This window comes from Parasteatoda tepidariorum, chromosome 7, assembly GCF_982258835.1.
Source record: "Parasteatoda tepidariorum strain Cologne lab strain chromosome 7, Ptep-v5.0, whole genome shotgun sequence".
In the NCBI taxonomy this organism is placed as follows: Eukaryota; Metazoa; Arthropoda; class Arachnida; order Araneae; family Theridiidae; genus Parasteatoda; species Parasteatoda tepidariorum.
In genome coordinates this window covers 49,650,820-49,675,985 of record NC_141761.1, presented here as the reverse complement: position 1 = coordinate 49,675,985, position 25,166 = coordinate 49,650,820, and the positions used below count along the sequence as shown (strand labels likewise).

Genomic DNA, 25,166 nt, shown 5'->3' with positions numbered 1-25,166 from the left:
TTACTTATTACTTGTGTTTGAAATGCTAACAATACTGGTGTTTACAATGCTAAAAGTGTTAACACTAACGTAAGATGGTGCACAGCTTGCAACAAGAACAAACAGTAATAAAGTTATGGAAAGAGGCCATATCAAGACTGCCAAAAAAGCGAGTTATTCAAAATCTAGCAACCATGTCACCTTTTTTAACAATATATCTCTGAAAAACTAAAACAAATTTTCACTTCAAACTCACCAGAATTACATATTAACATTAATATCTTATGAAATATGGCAGATTTGAGCTCAGAAATTATCTAATTTATTTCTTTTATTGAAAACAAAATTATCCGTTTGAAAACATCGCCTATCAAAATAACATGTAGTAAGCAGCTGCAAACTTTTTAACCGGAACTAGAGTAGGTGCCGAGCTCGAGATTGTTATTGTTTACATTTCTATTGAAAACACCATCCATATGCGATATACGTGATCGTAAAATTTGTTTTTATCAAAAATCCTGTAGTCGGCCGCTGAGCAACACCATAGGTGCAGTGATCTGGAGAAAATTTTCTTCCCTTTCAAATCTATGTCTAAACTGAGAAAGTGCCCTCACAAATGAGATCTCCTCTGAAGAGAATCAAAATTGGGATGGTGTGTCTTCTGATCATTCTTAGGGATGTTTACCAGACCATCGCGAATAGCCCATTTTTCAGCTCTAGTATGACGCAAATAAAGTATACCTACCTACCTTAATTTAGTAATCCGGCAAACTAGCTACGAAAATATTTTTAAATCACTTTTGCACGAAGTCAGTAAGTAAATAGCAGCATTATCTCACTCCCTGTTTTATTTGTTACTCTTTGTGTTTTATTTTCTATTTTTTGTATAGTTGTGTCCTTTGCTTGATATGTTTCATTTTCTTATGAATTTTTTGGTGCTGATATTGATATTTTTTTCTTTTGATATTTTTTGATATTGATATTTTTTGCTTTGACAAAATTAGTACAATATTAGAATGCACCCAAATTTGCGATGTAATGGTGTCAGCTGGCGACGAGATTACATCTTTTCATCATTTTGTTTTCTGGCTTTTTAATTTCTTTTTAATTCTTGAAGAAAGAATTTATTTATTTTTTAATTATTTTTAATTATTTATAATAAATTTTCTTTTTCTCTTTTAAAGAATGTTTACTCTTTTTATTTCTTCGCTTGTTTTCTTTGTATTTTTGTATTATATATATAATCCGAATCGGCTCATGACGTGTGAATTTCAACTATTATTAATGAGGAAGATAACAGAATATTAAGAAAAGAATAATAACAAAACACTCCCCGTTCCTCTAAATGTTTTATTATTAAGGAAATGTTAGTGAAAAAACATACTAATGATACTCGTTAGTCTAGAGAGTCTAGTCTCGTTAGTCTCGTTAGTCTAGAGAGAATTATATTAATTTGTTTAAGGAAGTTTAAATTAAAGAAGAAATAGAAAATTTACTTAGTTCCTGAGTTTGCGTTATGATATCATTAGTTAAATTTCTTTAAGGAGGTTTATAAATTAATAAAAAATTATATAACTTGTTTTTCTTTTCTTTCTTATTATACTGAAAGAAAATTAATAACTATTAAAAGAAAAAACCACTGAAGATGAAGAAAAAAAAACCATTGATTTTTAAACATTCATTACACTAGGTAAATTAGCAATCTCGTGCAAGATATTAGTTCCTTAATTTTGTTTTTAAAAAGAAATAATACAAATATTTTTTATTTATTTATTAGATAAAGTAGTTTTATGAAATACCCTTCTTTTAGAATATGCATAGAATCGTTTAATTGTTTGACAATTTCGTTAGAATTGTGTGCTTCTATCTACATATTTATGACACGTTATTTACTTGAGTACAATACAATGGTAAATGATTTGAAATAAATTAATCATGATACTAATTTAATTGAAAATAACTATCTTTACATTTAAATTGTTTTAAGGAACATGCAATAAGATGTTACTTAAAAAGCCATAATTAAAAGAACAAGTAACAAAATTAAAGTTATAATTAGATTTTAAAAAAAACTGGTATTGATAAAAAGACAAAAGAAAATTAAATGTAAGATTGAGAAACAAGTTTCTTGTTCTATTCATTCAAATACTTGATCTTACCTAATTTTCGCATGGGGATTTAAAATCTGAAATTTGTTTTGCTCTTAAAGTTACCGTGTTTTATTATTTACTTTACTGACATTTTTAGTCTATTTTTTTCTAAATGTACTAGTTTAAAAGCGTATATAACAGGTCTCATAAATGTTACGACAGACTGTTTTGGCTCATTATCAGGATTAAAATTGCTTAGAAACCTATGTTTGAAATTGTCGTCTAGGAGACGCTTCTCCATTATGAACAATTTCCTCATGAGCGGGTACTTTCATTTAACTAAATTTTAATTTTATGTTTTCTTACAATTATTGACGAAAATAACATTCAAAAGTGCAGCATTAACTGTTTTATTGTAATTTAATGATTTGGTGAGAACCTGACAATCTCGCCAAATCAGCAGAAAATAGTTAATGTTTCTTAAGGCTACTCAAAAATGCTTAAAGTTTGCTTTCACTTGAGAATCCCTAAGTTACTTCACACTTAAGATATTTTCATACTATTCATATTTTCATACAGATATTTATACTTTTTGATGGATAAAGGCGAACTTCTACGATTTTAAGAAATTTTCCAGATTGTATTAACGATGAATATTTAATTATTAGGGAAGGTCTGGAATTAATCCCTGATGGTGACTATAATCACTAAATCTCCGCATCATATAATATCAAGTATCAAATATCATATATCAAATCTCCGCATCAAAAGTTCATACTAAAAACAATATCCCTCTCCCTCAAATCTTCTACATTTTTAAAATTGCGACATAAATGTTTGGATGCATTAAGATGTATATCTGGCAACATCTAATCTGTTACTCTCTTGCTATATGCTATATTTATTGCATTTATTCCTTTCTTTCATTGTTAAATTTGACATTAAATAAAGCGCAAGCTTACAAAATAATGCGGATAATAATACAAAACATGCTTTTCTACAATAATGGATAAGTAGTTATTATTTAAAACAAAAGTAAGAAAAATCCGCAAAGAAAAGAACTTAATAGTGGAATAACTTTCAAATGAATTGAAATTTTGAGGGAAAAAAAAACGCTTTGTTAATAAGCAAAAAATGGACCAGTCAGCATGTCAAATTTCAATCTATGCAGCGACATTTATGAAGCTTGCTTTATGAACCTCAAGGTACATTTTACTTCAAATTTCGGAATTAATAATTCTCGAACTAATTATAGAATGCTATTTTTTTAATTCCATCATACTCCCTGTACATATTTCTGCACTCCATTGTAATTTCAATTATTTTGTGTGCAGTTTTTGCACAAAAATTCAAAGTGTAACAAAAAGTTGGACATCCAAAACAGCGATAGTGATACTAAAGATATTTTAATATGATAGAGTTCTCACCTCTGCTAGTTTCGCTTACCAACCTCCGTGGTTGCCTCTCGTTCATCATTGTTAAATGTTTCTTTTTGTTTCATTAAAAATTATATATATATATATATATATATATATATATAAAATGATAGACATATGAAAAAAGGGGGGAAAATAAGTAAAAAAATAACAAACAGCAGTCTAAAAAATAAAAAATAAAAATAAATAAATAAAAAAAATTAAAAAAAAATTTAAAAAAAGGATGAAATTTTATTTAAAAAACCGGGAAAAAAAGATATAATCTTTTCTTCAGCCCACACGATTATATCCGCAAAACAGAGTGCTTTCTGATATTGCATCAATAAAGCCAAAGCAAAATATATTAATACAATAGTGTGAGGAGCACTCAAAATTTTTTTTTATAAAAATAACAGCAAATAAAATAGATCACAAAAAGTAAAAATAAGTAAAAATAACATGTAAAAACAGAAAATAAAATAAAATAAAAAGAAAAAAACATTAAAAAGGGACTATAAAGCGAGTAGCAAAATCAGATCAACTTACATGTACAGAAATTTTCCCGAGAATGATAAACTTTCTTCGTGTCTTCTTGTTTTTATTTATTTGTTATATATATATATATATATATATATACTATTTAAAGAAACAAATAGAATAAAAAATTCACGAAAAAAGTACTTAAAATTGCATTATATTCTTCGAGCAATTTTAATTCCGAAAAGAGGTAGCGCTTCCAATTTTCATTTAGCGTGATATATATTTCATTGTTTCAAGTTCAAATTTTTTCTTGACTAGCAACAACATGGAAAATTCGAATCGTGTATTTGAGTATTTACTTTTTAAGGCAATAATTCTGTCGAATTTCATCAGTTATTGCTATTGATTTCTCCATAGTTTTTAAATCCGGTACTTTTTATACGATATTACTTTTATGCAACAGCCTAATCAAGAAACGAAACGCGCATTAGAGGTGTCCGATTCGCGTGATTTTGTAGTCGATCTTTTTTTTTTTCGCCGATTACTACTACGGATTTAATAATTTTTCTTTTTTTTTTATTGTGATGATTAGTTACAAAAGGCGAAGGAAATAATTTCTGCTTCCCCCCCCCCCTCTCAACAAAATGCGAAAATTTTACCTATAATATTAGAATAAAAATTACATGTTCAAATAAAAAACAAAAATATATATATAGTTTTGTTTTTGTAAACACCGCGCTTTTGTTATTTTAAATTCACAACATACATGTTTATTATAATTAAAAGTATCTTGCAGAAAGATATTAGCGATAGAGAGTTTTGTCGCAGATAGCTCGCAAAAATTCTATCACGGGGCTCTTTAGACTGTTGAGCCTAATTAAAAACTTTGATTTTCGTTTGTGAATGAATAATTACAGCGATTAAATCCAAAGTGCTGCACAAGAGGAAAAAAGGAACTTCCTTCATGCACTGAGACTCAATCTTAATGATTCAATAGTCAGCTTAAATATAGTAATTAATTGGAGACTCATTTAAAGTTAACGAAATCAGACGAAGAAAAGTACTTTCTCTGAATAAACATTTTCTTTTTATCTATGGATTTACAATCCTGACCCTCAACATATGGATGCAATCTGGAAAACATGATCCCTGTTGAAGAGAAGGTAAGGAAAGTGTTTGAACCCCTTAAGGTTAATTGAAACGTATTTGCATGCGAGTCAAAAATATTCATGCACAATTATAAAATTCGTTTACCCAAGGATAATTCCATGCAAAAAATCATTTTTAATACTTATCCGTTATTTTTGTTATTATTTTATTTAATAATAGTTGAAGAAATATTGAATTGAATGGCATATAAGTTTTTACATCATTTCAAAGAATGTAATTTTATATGGCAAAGTAAAAAAATAAATAAATAAATAAAACATTGTAAGCAAATCGGTCGAATAGTTTCGGAGTCATCAGATTTCAAAAATGCCCTAAATTTAAAATTTCATTCAGCAGGAACTATTAGTTCAATTTTGCATCATTTTACCATCGAAAATTGCATTTCATAAATTTATACAAAAATTCGTACACTTCACAATTCTAAATTTTTCTCAACTAATATTTTTAAAAATATTTAAAACAATTAAAAGTTATTTTCGCATGTAATTATTTTTGAAAAATAATTTTTTTAATTGTGTGCAAAAATGTTTCGGCTTACTTAAAAATATCTGGAGATGCATCGAAATATGCAAAAAGTAAACTTAACAACAAAGGGCCTAAAATTTCAACTGCTGACTTGACCAAATTATTGGAAGCACATTTCCCAGATTTTAACAAAAGAATATAGAAAGGAGAAGAAGTCTAGCTCTTCGAATACGTAAGTAACGTGGAGAACTGCGATATGCTACATCAGAAAAACGTACTCAGATCTCAGATTTAGCAGAGCATCATATGTACTAAGACGCATAAAAAGAAAAGTGCCAGTCAGGAGGTACGTCAGCTGTTAACCGGTTGATAGACAACTCTGCAAACTCTGCAAGTATAGTTGGGTATGCTACCTCCCGTCATCCACCATTTTATTCTTTCTTTCTATGTCAAAATGCGTAAGCAGAGTTAATCAAAATGGATGATATAAGTATTTTCTGAAAGAAATAACTTTATAGTACAGTATCAGTAGAGTAAAGAGGCTTAACAAACCAACAATAAAACATAGATAATTTTTCTTCTCTTCCCCAACAAGTGATTGGGTGGAGGGGATGGTACAAATCCGTTTCAAAAACCCTTTGCTGCTGTGCCCCTAAATTTTGTTTTTTCTTTTATACACAGTGTTGGCATCCACGCGTGCGGGATTGGTTTGTTTTATGTCTATGGAAGCTAGCCTTCTTCCTCTATCTATAACTTATTGTGACTAACCCCATATTTTGATGGTCCAGAACCCGAATCCAGGAAAAGAAAGACATGTTTATTCAGACACAATACGTTTTGTGTCTCATTTCGTAACTTAAAATATTGTCGGCGCTCGAATCCTTAGAATTGAGTTCAAGTACAAGAATATCCTATCAAAAGTTATTTCAGGATTAATTTTTTCTTCGTTCTTTCTTCTCTTTTTCTTTGCGCTCTGTACATTTTAAAGAAATCTAAATAAATGAAGCTTAATAAAAACTCTCAGATTGAGATTTAGTTGTTTTAAAACTTTTGATGAAATGAAATAACAAACAGAATGCTAAGAAAATCAAAATAAAGTTTTAAAAAAAAATTTTTTTTTTGTTAGAATATTCGAATTCTACAATTACATAGTCGGGAAGAAGCTTAAGAAAAAAGATGAAAATAACCAGTACAAAAATGAAGAAAGGATTTCGAAGCACACCTGCTGTTTTTATTCATAATTGTTTGATCATTGTCCTCTTTTTACATTTACCAAAAGCAAATAATCTTATTCATTTCTTTTGTTCAAAGGAATTTACTTTACTTAATTAGGAATTTAGGAATTTACAAAGGAATTTACAAAGGAAGAAGCTTAAGAAAAAAGATGAAAATAACCAGTACAAAAATGAAGAAAGGATTTCGAAGCACACCTGCTGTTTTTATTCATAATTGTTTGATCATTGTCCTCTTTTTACATTTACCAAAAGCAAATAATCTTATTCATTTCTTTTGTTCAAAGGAATTTACTCAATGACTTTGAAGATAAATTTTTTCTAGTATCCAGTATTTCTAGTAGTTACTGAATCACTTAATGATCACCATGACCGTCAGCTTCATGGTATAATTCGAATTCTTTGAATAATTTATTCAAATCTACATATTAAACGATTTACTTATTCAAATACACTTATTGGAAGATTCAAGCCATTTTAAATCATACAGTGAGTAAGAAAGCTAATTTCTTTTATGGTAATCATGCTGATAATTTAACATGTACAAATATGTCTCTCAAAAATGTATATTGATATAAATTTTATCGAAGTTCAATGGTAGGATTCATTTTGCTTAGTTCAGAATCTTTCCAGAATAACGACTTAGCTTAAATGCTTTAAATAACAACACGTATAGTAAAAAAATAAAATGATAGAAGCGGCCTGTTAAGCTTATATGTTTTTAAGTGCTTCCTTAAAAATGTGCTGTTTTCTTTGCTTAGCGATGGTGCAATTAACATTACTTTTAGAAAATATTTCCGCAAGGAATAACGAGATTGAAAACAAATAATTTATTTCCTTTGAAAATCGTAAACAATATTTTATGTTAATTTATAACAAAAACAACTCTTTTCTTTATTGAATAACATGATTTAATAGGTATTTGATAGACTAATAAGTGTTTTTATAGTGCATTGTATAGACTACCATCACAATTTTCTAAAGGTCGAAACGATGGAAACACTCTCGGAATTCTATGCTGGAAAAACCATATTTACAACTGGAGCAGCAGGATTCTTAGGAACGGTAAGCTTTTATTTTGCCCTTAATAGCTTAAGTTTTATAGGGTATTTTAGAAAGGCAGCCCAAAAATTTAGTTAATGCATTTAGGGTTAATAGCTTATTATTTTTTTTTTATAAATTCATCTTTCTTTCTTTTTTTTTTTTTTTAACTATTCACATCAATTCAAGCATGAGCTTCTAAAACTAAAATCTCGAGAGAACTAAATTTTCGACTGCAGTGATTAAATAATTTTTATGGAAAAAACATTCTCGAAAACAAAAATAAAGATTGCAATAACTTTCAAAACTAAGGGAATTTTGAGAGAGAAAATATCTCGAGTTAGGATTATAATTGAAAATATCCCTTTCAACACATCAAATTTCAGCCCCGTAATGGCATTTCTGCTGGTATTAAATAGGCCAATATGTTATTTTTTATTTCAAGTTTAACAGTTGATAATTTTTGAACTCGGTAAACTAAAAATCTATTTTCTTTAATTCCATTAAATTCCTAGCACATTTTTCTACACACCTTCGTAGTTTGTATAGCTTCTAAGTCTTATACATTTTTCGAAGCAAAACAAACTGTAACAATAAGGACAACAAAAAAATTGCAAAACGCACGTAAAATTGCAATAACTTTCGAAAAAATTGCAATTTCCAAAAGAGCTCGCGCTAAGTGGCCCGCGTTAAGTGTTGAACCAAAAATGACCCTTTCAGCATTCAAGCCCGCTTACCAACGGTTCGCTGTGAATATATCTTTGTTTTTTTCCCCTTCCAATCTCAATATTTTTTAAAAGTTTGTTCTGTTTATAAAATATATAATCATTTGCTGTGTGTGCATCTTTATATTTTTCCCCCTCCAAACTCAATATTTTTTTTTAAAAGTACGCTCTTTTTATAAAATATATAATCATTTGCTGTGTGTGCATCTTTTTTTTTTTTTCTTTCCAAACTCATTATTTTTTTTAAAAGTTTGTTCTGTTTATAAAATATATAATCATTTTAATTTTATATTAGAGCATTTTGTTAATGTGTTAATCGTTACAAAGTGAACGATTTTTAAGGAATTCAAAGTGTGTGATATAATAAGAAGCAATAAATACGATAATCTTTCTTATATTGCCTACAAGTGCTTCAAGTCAAGTCAAGCGTGAGCTTATAAAATGAAGATCTCGAAAGAGATAAAAATATTTTTGTGCAATAACTTAAATTAATGTATAATGGCTTAAATCAAAAACATAAGTAAATAAAGAGTAAAAAATATTCGCGAAAAAAGTACTCAAAATAGAAAACTATCAGATAAATTCGAATTTAGAAAGAAAAAAAATAATTGCTTTAAGTTTATAACTGAGAATGACCCTTTCACCATGTTAAATTTCAAAACTGTCGATTTATTTCAGTAGGCTTCAGTATTTATTTTTTTCAATGAATTTAACAGTTGATAATTCTCGAACTAAAAGTCGAATCTTAACTATTTTTTTTATTCGCACTTCTTGCACAGTGCGCTAAAAAATAACAATAATAAACGTCAACCGGAATAACTTTTGATCTAATAATCGGATTAACAAGTACTTAGACTCAATTTTATTGGCTCGATTGGGCTACCTCAAATAGGCTCTGCAGACAATATTTTAAATTACGAAATCAAACAAAAAAACGTACTTTCTCTGAATAACTATACCTTTTTTTTAATAAATATTTCTTACACACAAAATACGGGGTTAGCCTCAATCGGAGAAATATGGTTCCAATAGTTTGGTTAGGAGAGCAGCCCTAAGTTTGAACCTTTTGATGTTCAATTTACTTCTTGCGCATTTTGCTAGATCTTGAGAACTTTTTAAGTGAATTGGAAAATTTTTTACCCTCAAATATAAAATTTATTTATCCAAAGATAATTCTATTCAGAAAATAATTTTTAATAATTATTTATTATTTTTATTATTTTATTTAATAATGGTCGAAAAACTTTAAATTTCTAGGTATACAATTTTTTTCCACATAATTTTTAAGAATGTAATTTTAAATGGCAGAATTTGAGCGTAATCGGTCGTGCATTTAATCGGTCAGCCAGAGAAATTGAATTTTAAAAAGTCGTATACTTAAAATTCGATTTCTCAGGAACTTTTCGACCGATTTTGCTCAAATATTGTACTTTGCCATTTAAAATTACGTTCTTTAAATTTATATAAGAAATTGTATACCTTGATATTAATAAATTTTTCGATCACTTTTAAATAACATAAAAAATTATAAATAAGTAATAAAATTGTTTTTTGCATGTACTTTTCTTTGGTTGTTGTTGTAGTTCATTTTACGTCGCACTTGAGCTGCACAATGGGCTAGTGGCGACGGTCTGGGAAACATCCCTGCGGAAGATCCGAAGACATGCCATCACAATTTTGATCCTCTGCAGGGGGGATGGCACCCCCACTTCGGTAGCCTAACTACCTGCACGCGAAGTCGAGCACTTTAGGGTAGCACAGTTTAACGAGGACCGATACCGCACACCCTCGGTCCCTACGCAGACTGATCCAAGTGGTCACCCACCCGCACACTGACCGCAGCCAGTGTTGCTTGACTTCGGTGATCTTTCTGAGAAAGTGCGTTTTTGTTTCTAATTTCTTATTTTGAAATATCGTCTGTAAAAATTAATTACCTTATTTGAGATCCCCTCTCGAGCTATTGAGATTTAGTCCTTGTGCAAGAAAATACGAGTAAAAGTAATTCAGGGTGTTTCATTTAATTTTTTTATTTTTTTTATTATCATTTTTTTGTGCACCATACATTTTCTAACACATCAACATTTCTGAGTCTTATAGTTTTTAGGCTGCAAAACAAAAATAGGGAAGAAAATTAGCAAAAACGCATTCAAAATTGCATAAACTTTCGAACTAATTGGAATTACGAAAAAAGCTCGTGTTAAGTCTAAAGTTGCCTTCCTGCGGTCTGCAAAGTAACCCACATTTTATTTTTACTGCAAGTTGAACATTAATAATTCACGAATTAGTTATAGTGCTAACGTAAGCGAAACAAAATGAAATGTAAAGCAAAAATAGTGAAAAAAATTAGCGAAAACGCATTTAAAATTGCATAAACTTTCGAGCAAATTGGAATTACGATAAAAGCTCGTGTGAAGTCTAAAAATTCCTTCCTGCGGTCTGCAAAGTAACCCACATTTTATTTTTACTGCAAGTTGAACATTAATAATTCGCAAATCAGTTATAGTGTTAATTTTATTTTGATTCCAGCGTACCTCTCTGTACCTTTTCGTTTTAACGATTCAATTTTACGATTCTACGATTCAATTTTAATGGTTCAAGAGAGTGACCCCAAATATGCTAATTAATTAGTGCAGGCGATATTTTAAGTAATGAAATCAGACACAAAACGTACTTCTCTGAATAAACATACCATTCTTTTTAACAGAGTCGGCTTTCTGACCCCTGAGTAGCCCCAATCTGGTATATGTGGTCCCCATAATTTCTTCAGATGAGCAGTCCAAAGTTTGGACCCATAAATACTAATTTTATTTTCTGCGTATTTCTTCATATCTCGAGAACTTTTAAAGTGAACTGAAAAATTTTACCCCGCAACTATAAAATTCAAATATCCAAAGATAATTTCATACAAAAATAACTTTTACTAAATATTTATTATTTTTTATTATTCTATTACATATATATATATATATATATATATATATATATATATATATATATATATATATATATATATATATATATATATATATATATATATATATATATATATATATATATATATATATATATATCTTTATATATATATTTCGTCTGTTCGTGTGTATGTCACTGAACTCCTCCTAAACGGCTGGACTGATTTAAATGAAATTTTCTGTGTACCTTCAGAAGGATTCGAGAATGGTTTAGATTCACAATAGAACATTCTGCCACAAACCGTTCCAGCGGTATCAGCGAAAATCGAAATGGAATTTTCTGATTGGTTAAAAGTTAGCCATTGTTTAAAATTTTGCTGTACACGAATCAGTTTTCAAATATCTTGAAGATAACAACAGTGATATTTTCTATCTTATAGCTCTATTCTTTTAGAAAAGTAAATTACATATACTTTAATATTTAATCATAATTCGGTTCTTTATTTCAGGTGAGCACAAGCACGTAAAATCAACGAGAATAAGTTTCGTAATTATTGGTCGTATCACGGATTTAGTATTGCGAAAACTGTTTAATAAAAATCAAGGCAAAAGCAAATTTTATTCATCTTGCACGCTTTTAATAATTATTTATATTTAGTATGCAATTTCAGCTCAATTTAGTATGCAATTTTTCATTTCTGACAGTTGTCATTTGAAAACTATTAGATTATTTATTATTACAAAGTTTGCGAATTCACATTCATTTTAATTATTTCATTTAAAAAATAGGAGTAGACTATATTTGAGGGTGCCCCTTGATTATCACCAAGTTGTGATAGCGGTTGATCTCCAAGCTGGCCGATGTTGAATCCCAATCGTGATTCTGATTCATTTAAATTTCAGCGTTATTTTTAAATGTTCAACGGTATATGTAATTTCAGAAGTCCGTTAGTTCTATGTTGGATACCGGCTGGTTAGGTTACTTTTGCTTCTGATCAATAGGATCGAAGGTATGTGGGCAGTCATAAAAAAAGGACTTTAGAAAAAAATGTCACCACCATTCCGATACCACAGACGCCATTTTCAATTCGTATTTCGCCGAATTTATGTGGCGATGGAGGAACACAGATTCTATTCATGATAAATTTAGACAGTATCTAACTGCTATTAGAGAATTCTGTGCACCTAAAACTGAGGAAATTCAAGCTTCATGAATAAGTGAGATGCGTTTTTTTTTTCTTCCTTTTCTTTCTGTGCTTACTCCATTCATTTTTATTTCGATTCAAAATGCATTTTATTGGGTTTATTAATTTTGCTTACATTGGGTTCATTGCAATTTTATAAAGTTTTGGCCGATGTCTTGCTGAAATTTTCCAATGTATTATTAAAATATCATTATGTTTTGGCAGCCATTCCTGTTACCGCGGTGTTCCGCGCAAACAGGAATGGTGATAAACATAAGTTACCAATTTCGTCAAGGGGCACCCACAAGTATATTTTTACCAAAAATAGATTTTTGTTTTAAATTTTATCATTATTATATTTCTTATTTAATTTATTTCATTTTTATTGCTTTTTTATTATTTAAAATAAATACGTGAATTTTCGAATCAGCAAATTTGCGACCACTGTCAACTTCTACATTTCTTTTTGTTTTAAAGAGAATATTTGCAAAAATATGCAGCCTAAACGAATCACTCTTAGTCGATCAACATCTCAAGCACGCAAGAAGAGAACTAACCGTGTTTCAGAAAAATCGGAGCTACGGGAAGAAAGACTTGAAACTAATCGAGAACACAATGCTTTAGCCCGTTCCTTAGAAACGTCTGAGAAACAGGAAAGAAGACTGTTAACAAATCAACTACGCACTTATCAAGCCCGTTCGTCGGAAACATCAGAGCAATGGGATGCAAGAATAAAAATCAATCAAGAACGCACTTCGCTATTCAGACGCTGCCAATACTCTGATTTGAATCTCAGTGCATTTCACTATGATCCGACAACCAACTATAGTCTTTCACCCAAGCGTCATCATCGGAAAAATGGATCAATTATGTATGTTTTGTAGTGCTCTCAAATTTAAGAATGAAACAGCTGGAATTTGCTGTTCTGGAGGCAAAGTGTAACTACCAGATTTAACGTCGCCAGCCGAGCCATTATCAACGTTGTTATCGGGTCAAGCAAATCAATAGAAACTTTTCTTGGCGAATATAGGTCAGTACATTCGTGTTTCCAAATGACTTCATTCGGTGCTGCTACAAGTATCGGTGCGCATATGGACAGCTAGAGTTATTTATTACATTCACATGCAATCCTGCTTGAGCTAAAATTAAAGAGCTTTAGTAACTTAGGCAAACATCATCGGATCTTCATGATGCATTATCACACGTGAGTTAAAACAAATATTAAGCTCTAAACTTGGTTTTATTGCGAAAAGTCATGTTTTTAGAGAGACACGGTGTTTGATGCATTTTATTGAACGGCAGAAAAAGAGAATTGCCACATGATTTGGCTTATTGAAAAACTCACACCAGGACAAATTGGTCAGCTCATATCAGCAGAAATATTCATGACGCCATTGATCCAGAATTATTTCAGATCATCATCCAAAATATGTTTCATGGTCGGTGTGCATCACATACATGTCTGTTTGAAAATGCACTAACGATATCCTAGAGAATTAACTGTTGAGACTATCACTGGTTTTTTCACCATTAAATAAAATTCTCTATTCAAATCATAATCACAAATCTCATTTACACACTTAAATACAAAATTTAAATTCAAACTGAAAGCTTTGCAACGCACGCAGGGTACAGCTAGTATATATATATATATATATATATATATATATATATATATATATATATATATATATATATATATATATATATATATATATATATATATATATATATATATATATATATATATATATATATATATATATATATATATAGTATATATATATTATATATATATATATGTATATATATATATATATATATATATATATATATATATATATATATATATATATATATATATATATATATATATATATATATATATATATATATATATATATATATATATATATATATATATATATATATATATATATATACATATATATATGCATTTGTTTGAGGCATTTCACTATGCCTTTGCATTTAATGTTGTAAATATTTTCATACTTTAATTTTTTCTTTATATGTCATTTATACTTGCTGCAAATGTAATTTTTGTGTTTTATGTATGTTTTGTCTGTAGAATGTTTGTTCTACTCTCGTGTGCCCTGAATAGGGCGGGACGAGATATCAATAAACAATATATATATATATATATATATATATATATATATATATTATATATATATATATATATATATATATATATATATATATATATATATATATATATATATATATATATATATACATTTGCAGGTAACTATCTTTGGATAAACGAATTTTATAATTGTGCGCAAAAAAATTTCAATTCGCTTGAAAAGTTCTCGAGATGTAACGTAATACGCAAAAAGTAAAAATATCATTTAGGGGTCCAATTTTTCGAACGCTCTCCTGACCAAACTTTTAAAACTATTATACCCAGATTGCGGCTGCCCCCTATATTTTGGGAATCAGAAATCCGAATCCATCAAAAAAAAAAAAAAAAAGAAAGGTATGTTTGTTCAGAGAAAGTACGTTTTTTGTGCCTGATTTTGCAATTTAAAATATCGTCTGCACTAATAAATTACCATATTTGAGGTCACCCCTCGATCCATTAAATTTGAGTCCTAAAACGTGAAGATCCCATCATTAGGATCAAAAGTTATTTAGGGTGATCCATTTTTTGGGGGGGGGGCGCACCGTACATATTGTCTTGATTTTTTACAGTATGATTTTAAATCTCGAAATTTTTGAAATTCTATTTATTTCAAAAAAGCGCCGGAGATGGCTAGTGTTCAATAAAATAAAAATAATTGTTTTAGAAAGAGAAATTTAAAAACTAACTCCAGTCAATAATAGAAACCTTCCCCCTCATTCAAAAAAAAAATTTATGTATGGCCCTTGCGATTAAGTATTTTCTGCTGCTGATCCGTGAAAGTCACAAGATTGGCCACCGCTGGTTAACTCTAAACTTCTTGTTACAAAGTTCAATTCACATAAAATAGATCAAATAAAATAAAAATAGATTAAATAAAAATATCTCAATTTTTGATGAACAGTAAATTAAAATATTTAATAATGACAAATAGCAATACATTTAAAGTTTTAATGTCCTTTGCAGTCAATTTGATACTCTTTTTAGTAAAATAAATGGAACCATAGATCCCATTATGTCTCCACACACCACATAATTTCGATTTAAACTCTTAATAAAAGTAGGAAATCAGCTCTTCTCATTTCAGCATTTACAACAGGTAATTTTATATTCTCTTGATATTTATGTTATATCTGCTTAATATTCATCACTTATGTAATATAATTTTCTGTTTAAAATAAATTAACACTTTAATAACTTTTTTCATTGATTTTCAGGCTATCAGATTATCTTAATTAATTTTTGGGAAAACTATCAGCATTGCGTATGTTACATGATCTGGATTTTCCTGTTTGAGAGTTTCAAAAAATCTCATTTTATTGCAGAAATATCGCATAAAATTAAGAGAAAGCACTTTTAAATACTCGAATAATTGTTTAAGGATAGATAAATTAATTTAAATACTTATTTTAATCTATTTTCTATGAAAATATTAGTGCGGTTTTGCATTTTACATTTGAACCTGCAGCCAAATAACAAAATTTTTTTTTTAAATATTACATTGTAAAATACAAGTTTTCTTACTACCATTTGCTAAAGGTATTATCAAATAAATGTCCTATTTAAACCTTATACTCTTATTTTTATTTGTTAATATCTAATACACAATTTGCTAAAAAGGAAAAAAATTTGTCTTACATTGGCTCATTTAATATCAGAAATGTCTAAATATTTATTAAAAACCTCTACAATAATTTATGTTAATTCTTGTCTTTAGACAGAATTAAATATTTTCTCTAAGAATTTCACTGTGAATGAATTTAAACTTAATTTTTGGCAAAGCTCAAAGTTTAAATCTGTATTATACTTCCATCGATTGAGAACTGCTCTAATATTAATAGATTTTCAATATTTATTGGGACAAAAATAAGTATTCATTTTATTTCAGTACTTATTGCAACTTCTACTAACATGTTTCCCAGGAATTGTACGTATCTATATCCTAATAAGGTCAAAACAAGGTCACGATCCAATAGAAAGAAAGGAACAGATTCTTAAGAAAAAGGCAAGTAACATTTGTAGTATTTGAATTTGCATTTGCATGAGTGGTTCAATATTGAATAACTGGATTTTAAATATTTATATATTCAAAACTTTTACACATATTACAGTACGTAATACACGAAGTTAAAAAAAAACGATACAAAAAATTTATTTAGTAATAAATGTTAAAGTCTTACTCTATCGTAACGGAACAAACATTTAATCTGTTACCAAATTCAATCAGAACATTTAGTAGTCTCACGTTGCCACTGGTTTGCGATGCTGTACAATTTTTTAGAGGTGTTTTGGAATCAGTGATTTAAAAACAGTGAAGTACTTTGTACAACTAAATAAGATTCTTTTCACAACACTTAAATATTTACTTTATTTTCTAGAAATATAGAGATAACAATCGGTAAAGAATTCTGTTAGGTTAAAAAACATTTCGCTAAAAAAAGAACGAATTCTAAAAAGAATTAAAAATAAACAACTTAAAGAATAAAAATGCTGTTGCCACCCAATTTTTTGAAAGTTAACTTAAAAATGACAAAGTAAACGATGTTAACTAAATGACGTAGACAGCGCAACTAGATCAAAATTATACCTAAGCCTTGACGTAACAAACAGTGTTTTTGACCTCTGTAATCAATGATAACATGACCATAAAAATTTCCGAAACATGCGCTATTTTTTGTGTGATTATGTTAAAGAGGCACTGCTTATAATCCAACCTCTCCAAAACGCTGCAAAAACTAGAAGTATGAATTTGAGATAGGCCAGCATAGAGATCATTGGCAATGTGAAACTACAAAAAGGATGAAATAAGTTTTATAATAAATTGGTTGCTTGTCGGGAACCGAAAGGGTCACATATCAAACATTTGTAGGTATAAAATTTTTTGTTTGTTTATCTTTTATTTTATTGATCACTTACTACATGTGTCATAGATTTAAAATATAGGTATTAAAAATCCGTTTATTCATTTGTACTAATCTTTTATTTTATGAAATTATTTTCTAGACATTTTTCATAATGTGATCTACGGTTGAATCAGTACGATGTGCCGCACATTAATTTGTAGTCCGTTTACAACAGGGTGATTCCACCATTTATTAATGTCATTTTTGCAAACTTTAAAAGCATGCAGCAGTTGGAAGAAAAAAAACGAAAATTTCTAAAAGAGTTGAGTAAAAAAAATCTTGGTGTCATATACTTATACTCGAATTGTTAGTAACTTTCCTTAAATAAAAAATAAGAAACTGTGTGTTACTCACGTAACACTATTTGTTACGCCCGTAATAGCTAATTTTTAATGTTAAAAAAATTAAATTTCTAAAACCCCTAAAAATTGAAATCAAGACGTATTTTCCTGAAAATTATTTGAATTGCTGGAATTTTATTAACATTGTTAAAATTTTTTAGTCTTCGAATATGGCATTTGTAAATGGCAGAATTGCCCAACATTGGTTAGCATTTAATGAATAAATTTAATACTCAAAATAGTAATGTTTTTTTTTAAATTATTTTTATAGCATACACGTTATTCCGTCAAAGTAGAAAGTACTTTGGAGATAGTAGGTTTGAATCAAAACATTATCAAGGATGTTTAATAGTAAATAAATAAATTTGGCTCTATACAGGATCGAGAACTTATGCAAAGAATGGCTTGTCTTTTGTGAAATTGCAGAAAAGATAGCATACAAGTAAGAAAAACAGCACAAATATATTAAGCCCGCTTTAAAGAATGAGAGAGAGAGAGAGAGAGAGAGAGAGAGAGAGAGAGAGAGAGAGAGAGATCCCACCAGAGGGATAAAACAGTTATCATAATGTTATATATCTAAGTTCAGTATCTTTTAAGTACTTTAATTAAATATCTGAAGCCATCATTAATAACCCTTTAACCCTTGTTACAATTGAGAAATTATATTAGAATAAGAAATAATTAACAGCCATCTGACTCCTATCAATCATTTAAATAAACTGCCATTTTAAATACATCTTAAAAGTGTTAACAGTATTACCATTCTATTGGTATTACCATTCTATTTGAAAAAAGGCATAGGCATCAAGGGGTTAAAATTTTCAAATAAATGGTAAAATGCATCTTAGTTCTAGAGAAAAGTTTGGTACTTTTATCGCGATACTTTAGAGCATGTCATAGAAACCATTTATTTGGTTAAATTTGCTTTTCAGTATTGTAGTTGTTAATAAATGAATGGTAATAAGAACTATAATTCTGAAAATCAGAATTTCTGGTAAGCTGTTACTATAGCGAACTTTAAAATTACCAAATAAATACCATTAATTTTGGTTTAATTACTAGAAATATGGTTTCTTTTACCAGAAATGTCTTTGCCATGCAAGTATGGTAATCTTGTCAGAATTTTTTTCCCCGGTTAAATTTTCTTACTCATTTTTTTTCCTGATCACTTCCTACTACCTCCCAAGTTGGTTCACCCTTCAAACTCTCTCGCGTTGCCCTGGAGGAAATTTCTCTCAACAAACCGTGGCATTGAAATCTTCACAGACCGGTCGAGAATTCAGACTGAAGACTATGGTACACTTATTAACAAAACTGGATATGGTGTTGCAATGAAGGTAAATGTCAAAACCATCAACACCATCTCGGCACGTCTAAATAACAATTGTGGTATATATATCTGACTGAGCTCCTTGCGATCCGGTCAGTGCTCCAATGGCTTAAAAATCAGGGTGTACCAATAGCAAACATTTACACTGATTCCCTTTCGCCACTTATGAGCCTGGAGGACCCACGTAGACACCTCAAACTTTTACAAAAAACCAAAACCATGTGAAGTAGTAACTATAGTATAAATTGGATTAAAGCACACTCAGGCATTGATGGCAATGAAGAGACTGACTGATGGGTTGTTAAGGAAGACATTAAGCTTGGCCAGATTGACTTTGGGACCCCGGGTGAAAAATGTCAAATTAAATCTTACATCACGAACATCACTTTTAACCGCTTTAAAAATGACAGGAGGTCTAGTGACAAGGGAAGACTAACTTATAAATTCTTTAAAGATCCTAGCATAAATCTCCTGCAGTCGAATTTTTACTCAAACCAGCAGCTTACTGGCCATGGAGTGTTCGAGACTTGTCAACAAAATTACTTTAGAAAATCAGCTTCGTGAAGTTACTGTGGAAAGAGATATGACATTCAACATCTCATTAAGCACTGTCCAAGATTCCGAGCACTTCATCGTACCCATATGAATGACTATCAAGAGGATCACCAATTCTTCGCAATGTTGGCCTGCAGGAAAATTGTGATTCAAGTAATAAAATAAATTCTGGAGGCCATTTTAGCCTAAATCAACTGACTCTAGTCATGAACCAACAATAGAACACGTAATCTTCTTTTTATACTGATCAACTTATAGCCTTTTCTACATTTTGAACTTTTATTTATATGTGATTTTGGACATTATCGACTTTTATTCAAACTTTTACTTTTAGTCATTTAGTCATCATTTACTTTTAGTCATTGCAGGAAAATTGTGATTCAAGTAATAAAATAAATTCTGGAGGCCATTTTAGCCCAAATCAACTGACTCTAGTCATGAACCAACAATAGAACATCTTCTTTTTATACTTTTTATAGCCATTTCTACATTTTGAACTTTTATTTATATGTGATTTTGGACATCATCGACTTTTATTCAAACTTTTGCTTTTAGTCATTTACACTTAGGACTTTAAGCTTTTATTCACTTTTAGTTTAGTGATATTTTATTTTCATCCTCAATTTCCTTAGTATTATCATCATTTTAATTCTTAGCATTTACACCGACGCTTTTAGCTTCCATTGATTTTAAATCATGTTTTTCATTACCTTAATTTTTATCTAATTCACTTTTAACTTATCACCACCACTGTCATTTGGCAAAGTTTTACTGTATTTTTAGTTTAAATATTTAATGTAAAAATTTAAATTTTAATTTTCGTATACCCCCTGGGGTGGGTCAATGTTAGACCTATCTTACTCATTTTACCAGAAAAGTTTAGACTGCCCACATTATGCACAGTGCGCAGGAAAAAAAACGGACCACTCTGAATAACTTTTGATTTAATTATCGGATCTTCACTTTTTAGTACTCAATTTTAATGGTTTGCGGGAGAAACGTCAAATATGCTGATTAATTAGTGCACACGATATAATAAGTTACGAAATCAGACTAAAAGCGTCCTTTCTCTGAATAAACATACCTTCTTTTTCAACGGATTTGGATTTCTGACCCCCAAAATATAAAGGGTAGCAGAAATCTGGTAAATATGGTCAGGAGAGAGCTACAAAGTTTGGACCGCTTAATGTAAGTTTTACTTTTTGCTTTTTTCGCTATATCTCGAGAACTTTTAAGCGAATAGAAAGCTTTTTGCAAGCAGTTATAAAATTCGTTTATCCAAAGATAACCCCATGCCAAGAGTAGCTTTTCGTAAATATTAATTAATTTTATTATTTTATTTAAGAATAGTCGAACAATTTTGAATTGTAAGGAATACAATTTTCTGCATAATTTTAAAATATGTAATTTTACCTAGGAAAATACAAAATTTGAATAAAACCGGTTGAAATACTGCCTTATGGAATTTTAAGCATCTGACTTTTTTTTAAAAGTTTATTTTCTCAGGAATTATTCGAGAGATTTCGTTCAAATTTTGCATTTTACCATGCAAAATAACATCCTTTAAAATAAAGTAAAAAATTGTATACCTTACAATTCCAATATTTTCCGACTATTATTAAATGAAATAATAAATATTAACTAAAAGTTATTTTTTGCATGGAATGACTTTTGGATAAGCAAATTTATAATTATGTGCAATTTTTTTTAAAATTCGCTTAAAAAGTTCTCGAGATATAAAGAAATACGCAAAGAGTAAAATTAACATTTAGATGTCTTTTGAGCTCTCTCCTGACCGAACTATGAAGACCATATTTCCTAGATTGTGGCTACTCCTTGGATTTTGGGGGTCAGAAATCCAAATCCATAAAAAAAAAGTATCTTAATTCAGAGGATGTACGTTTTTGTATCTGATTTCGCAACTTAAAATATCGTTTGCACTTATTAATTAAAATTTTTGAGGTCACCCCTTGCAGTTTCTAAGATCCATAGAACGAGAAAATCTGATCATTAGAGCAAAATTTATTCCGGGTAGTCTGTTGTTTCCTTTGGTGCACAGTACATTATACTATTAATTTTAGTTACTTTCATTAATTTGGGTAAACATTTCTGCTATGTTTATATTTTAGATTTTTCGTAAAATATGTGAAAACAACCCAGAACTACTGGATAAGATTCATGTCATCCCAGGTGACATTTCTAAACCTAATTTAGGAATGAGTGAAGAGGACATGAGAAAAATATGCGAAGAAGTCACAGTAGTTTTTCATGGTGCAGCATCTGTAAGTTTTACACAACCTTACAGGTAATTGAAATGTAGATTATTATCTATCTATATATATATAAATGAATGCGCGTCTGTGTGCACGTATACCTTTAATAGACTCCTAAACCAACCGACCAAAAGCTATGAAACTTGGCATACAGATAGTTCAAAGCACGAGGAAGATCAGTGTGGAAATTAGAACATTCTGCGACAAATCGTTCCAGCGGTATGAGCGAAAATCAAAATGAAATTTTCTGATTGGTTAAAAGTTGGCCATTGTTTTAAAGTTTGCTATAAACGATTCAGTTGTCAAATATCTTGAAGATCACATCAGTGATATTTTCTTTTTTTTTAATCTATCTGAAGAATGGCTATAACAACACTAATTTCAAATATAAATCAGGTGCATTGAGTTACGATTGAGTTAATAACGACGATGCATTAGTTATTTTTTTTTTCAGACTAAATATCAAGCATGAATAAGCATTGATATGAATGAAGAGCATTATTAATAATAAAAAAATATATATAATCAGAAAGTGCATATACCCTTCAAGTGGCATAGCATTTAGGTCTATGAAGTACGATGGAACAAGCTATGTTGTTTCTTCATATTTGCTAACATTCATTCTCATCTGACATTTTCGCGATTTTCGTCTAAATTTGATAGGGTGCTTAATCGGTATATTACGGTATTTCTGATTAATTATTTACCTATCCCGGGCATGATGAGCAATATAATTTTCTCGCACTGCGTCAACAGTTTCACGAGTGAAATTGTTGACCTTGAAAATCCTAGCATACTGACTTAATAAAAAATTGAATGGCCTACGTGTATAACGCCTACAATTTGTCCATGATCAAAGGTGTCGAACTAAAATAATTTATTTATATTGGAAATTGAGACGTGTGATTAAGAAAAGTCGCAATCACAGTATATAAACGGCAACCACAGCGCTCTCTCGTGTGCATGCATGGAAGCAGTACAGTACAATTTCCACAGCAGTTTCTATCCCTAATACTAGTACAAAATAATTATGAATTTTACGTTACAAATTATAGCCATAAATTTTTCTGCTTTTAAAAGCTCTCTACATTCACGAGCAATATTTCTGCGTTGTGGCTCAAATCTGCTTCCATTTAAAAATGTACATTAAATTTTTTTACCTTCTTAGAACTACTTATGTATACACATGTATGTGAGGATAGTCCCTCAGCAGACCCTCAGCCAGATTAATGCTGTCATTAAATAATGTAAACTATAAGATGTGAAGCTTCTGGAAATTAGAAAAAGTATATATTTTTTCTGTTTCAGATTCATTTGAGTTAATTACGTTTAAACACTATATTCCACTTGTGGAACGCTATTATCCAATGACTGCTGCGGATCGTTTTACCTAGTCGTTTTTTAGACTTGTAAAATATAGATCTGGTAACAATACCAAGTATAGGCCAGGATATCGAGGTTGGTAGGGCATTGTCGTGAGTTCGAGTCCCACCGATTGAAAACTCCACGTGCAGTAAATGGTGACTGGTGCACGTTAATTGTGTCGTGGTAGCTCTGAACCGTGGTGGCACAGGGGATAGAGCTTTCGCCTTCCAATGAGGTGAACCGGGTCCAAATACCAGGGATAACTGGTCGATTAGAATTCCGTTCCCGGCTAGCATCAACCACAGTGCTGACGTACACAGAGCTCATATCCTCAGTGGTAGACGGCTAATGGGTTAGAGTCCTCTTGCCGTTGAGATAACTGTGGGAGGTTATCGTGGTTTTACTCTCCATGTAGCGCAAATGCGGGTTAGTTCGATCGAAAAGTCCGCCACGACGACAAATACTTGATCCCGAAGTTCCCTTCCCTTATGAAAAAATCGAGGTATAAACGAGGTATATTTTATAGGTATAAAGGAGGTTGTTATTTAAATACGTCGTTAAGGTTGAAAAGGGTGCAAATGAATACCTCAAAATCAACCTCAAATATACCTTAAATATACCTCCAGAGGTATATATGTTTCACCCTGAGGTGTTTAATTTTACATCTGTGGAGAGATTGATATTTACTACTTTAAAATGTTTCATTTTCAACCTTTGGCTATTACTTATCAGCCTGAAGTATATTTTTTCACACTTGTGGAAGTATTTATTCAACAACCTAAAGGTGTGTCATTTTACACTTCAGGTTATTATAAATCAACCTCAGATGTATTTTATTCTACCTCAGGTAATTATTTTTCAACCTCAGGTATATAATTTTATGCTTGTAGAGATATATATTTATCAACCTGGGGTGTGTTGTTTTACACTTCTGGTTGTTATAAATCAACCTCAGGTGTATTTTGTTCTACCTCAGGTAATTATTTTTCAACCTCAGGTATATAATTTTATACCTGTAGAGGTATATATTTTTCAACCTAAGGTGTGTCATTTTACACTTCTGGTTGTTATAAATCAACCTGAAGTGTATTTTCAGCACTTGGAAAGGTTATTTTTTATTAACGCCATGTATTACATGTTCTACCTTAAGTTATTATTTCGTTACCTCAAGCTTATATTTTTGTATTTTTAGAAGTATTAATTTATCAACCAAAGATGCGACATTTCGCACTTCAGGCTTATGTAGCCCAACGTAAATTTTTTTTTAGTACCTACGAAGGTGAGGTGTTATACGGACCACCTAGTTTATTAATTTTTAGAATCACTATATAAAAAATATAATATATAAAGATATTATATATATTATATGAAGAATAAAGTATATCGTTACATTTTTTTCACTAGTAGAGATCATTTATCAACCTGAAGTTCTTAATATTAAACCTTCGGCAGTAATTGCTTTTGTTAAGCTATAAAAGAAAGTTTCAAATGCATAATTCTTCTGTAATTTTAATAGATTGAATTAAATCATCTTAAAATAACACTTATCCAAATTCTACAGTT

General features: G+C 29.9%; 2 protein-coding genes across 3 annotated transcripts in view; one reads left to right on the top strand and one right to left on the bottom strand.

The window, feature by feature from the left end:
• PolD2 (DNA polymerase delta subunit 2) overlaps positions 1–17,307 on the bottom strand; it is a 43,920-nt gene extending 26,613 nt beyond the window's left edge. The window contains exon 1 of the mRNA XM_087167828.1: positions 17,017–17,307. The gene's annotated coding sequence lies outside the window, so the exon portion shown is untranslated. The remainder of the gene's footprint in view (positions 1–17,016) is intronic.
• The window catches only part of LOC107439328 (fatty acyl-CoA reductase 1), a 59,442-nt gene continuing 39,153 nt past the window's right edge, over positions 4,878–25,166 (top strand). The window contains exons 1-4 of one of the 2 annotated variants that reach the window (XM_087167826.1): positions 4,878–5,127; positions 7,781–7,896; positions 16,725–16,841; positions 22,095–22,270. In XM_087167826.1, the coding sequence (XP_087023952.1) occupies positions 7,825–7,896; positions 16,725–16,841; positions 22,095–22,270 (365 nt within the window). In that variant the 5' untranslated portion in view covers positions 4,878–5,127; positions 7,781–7,824. The remainder of the gene's footprint in view (positions 5,128–7,780; positions 7,897–16,724; positions 16,842–22,094; positions 22,271–25,166) is intronic. The other variant, XM_087167825.1, reaches the window with a different exon arrangement.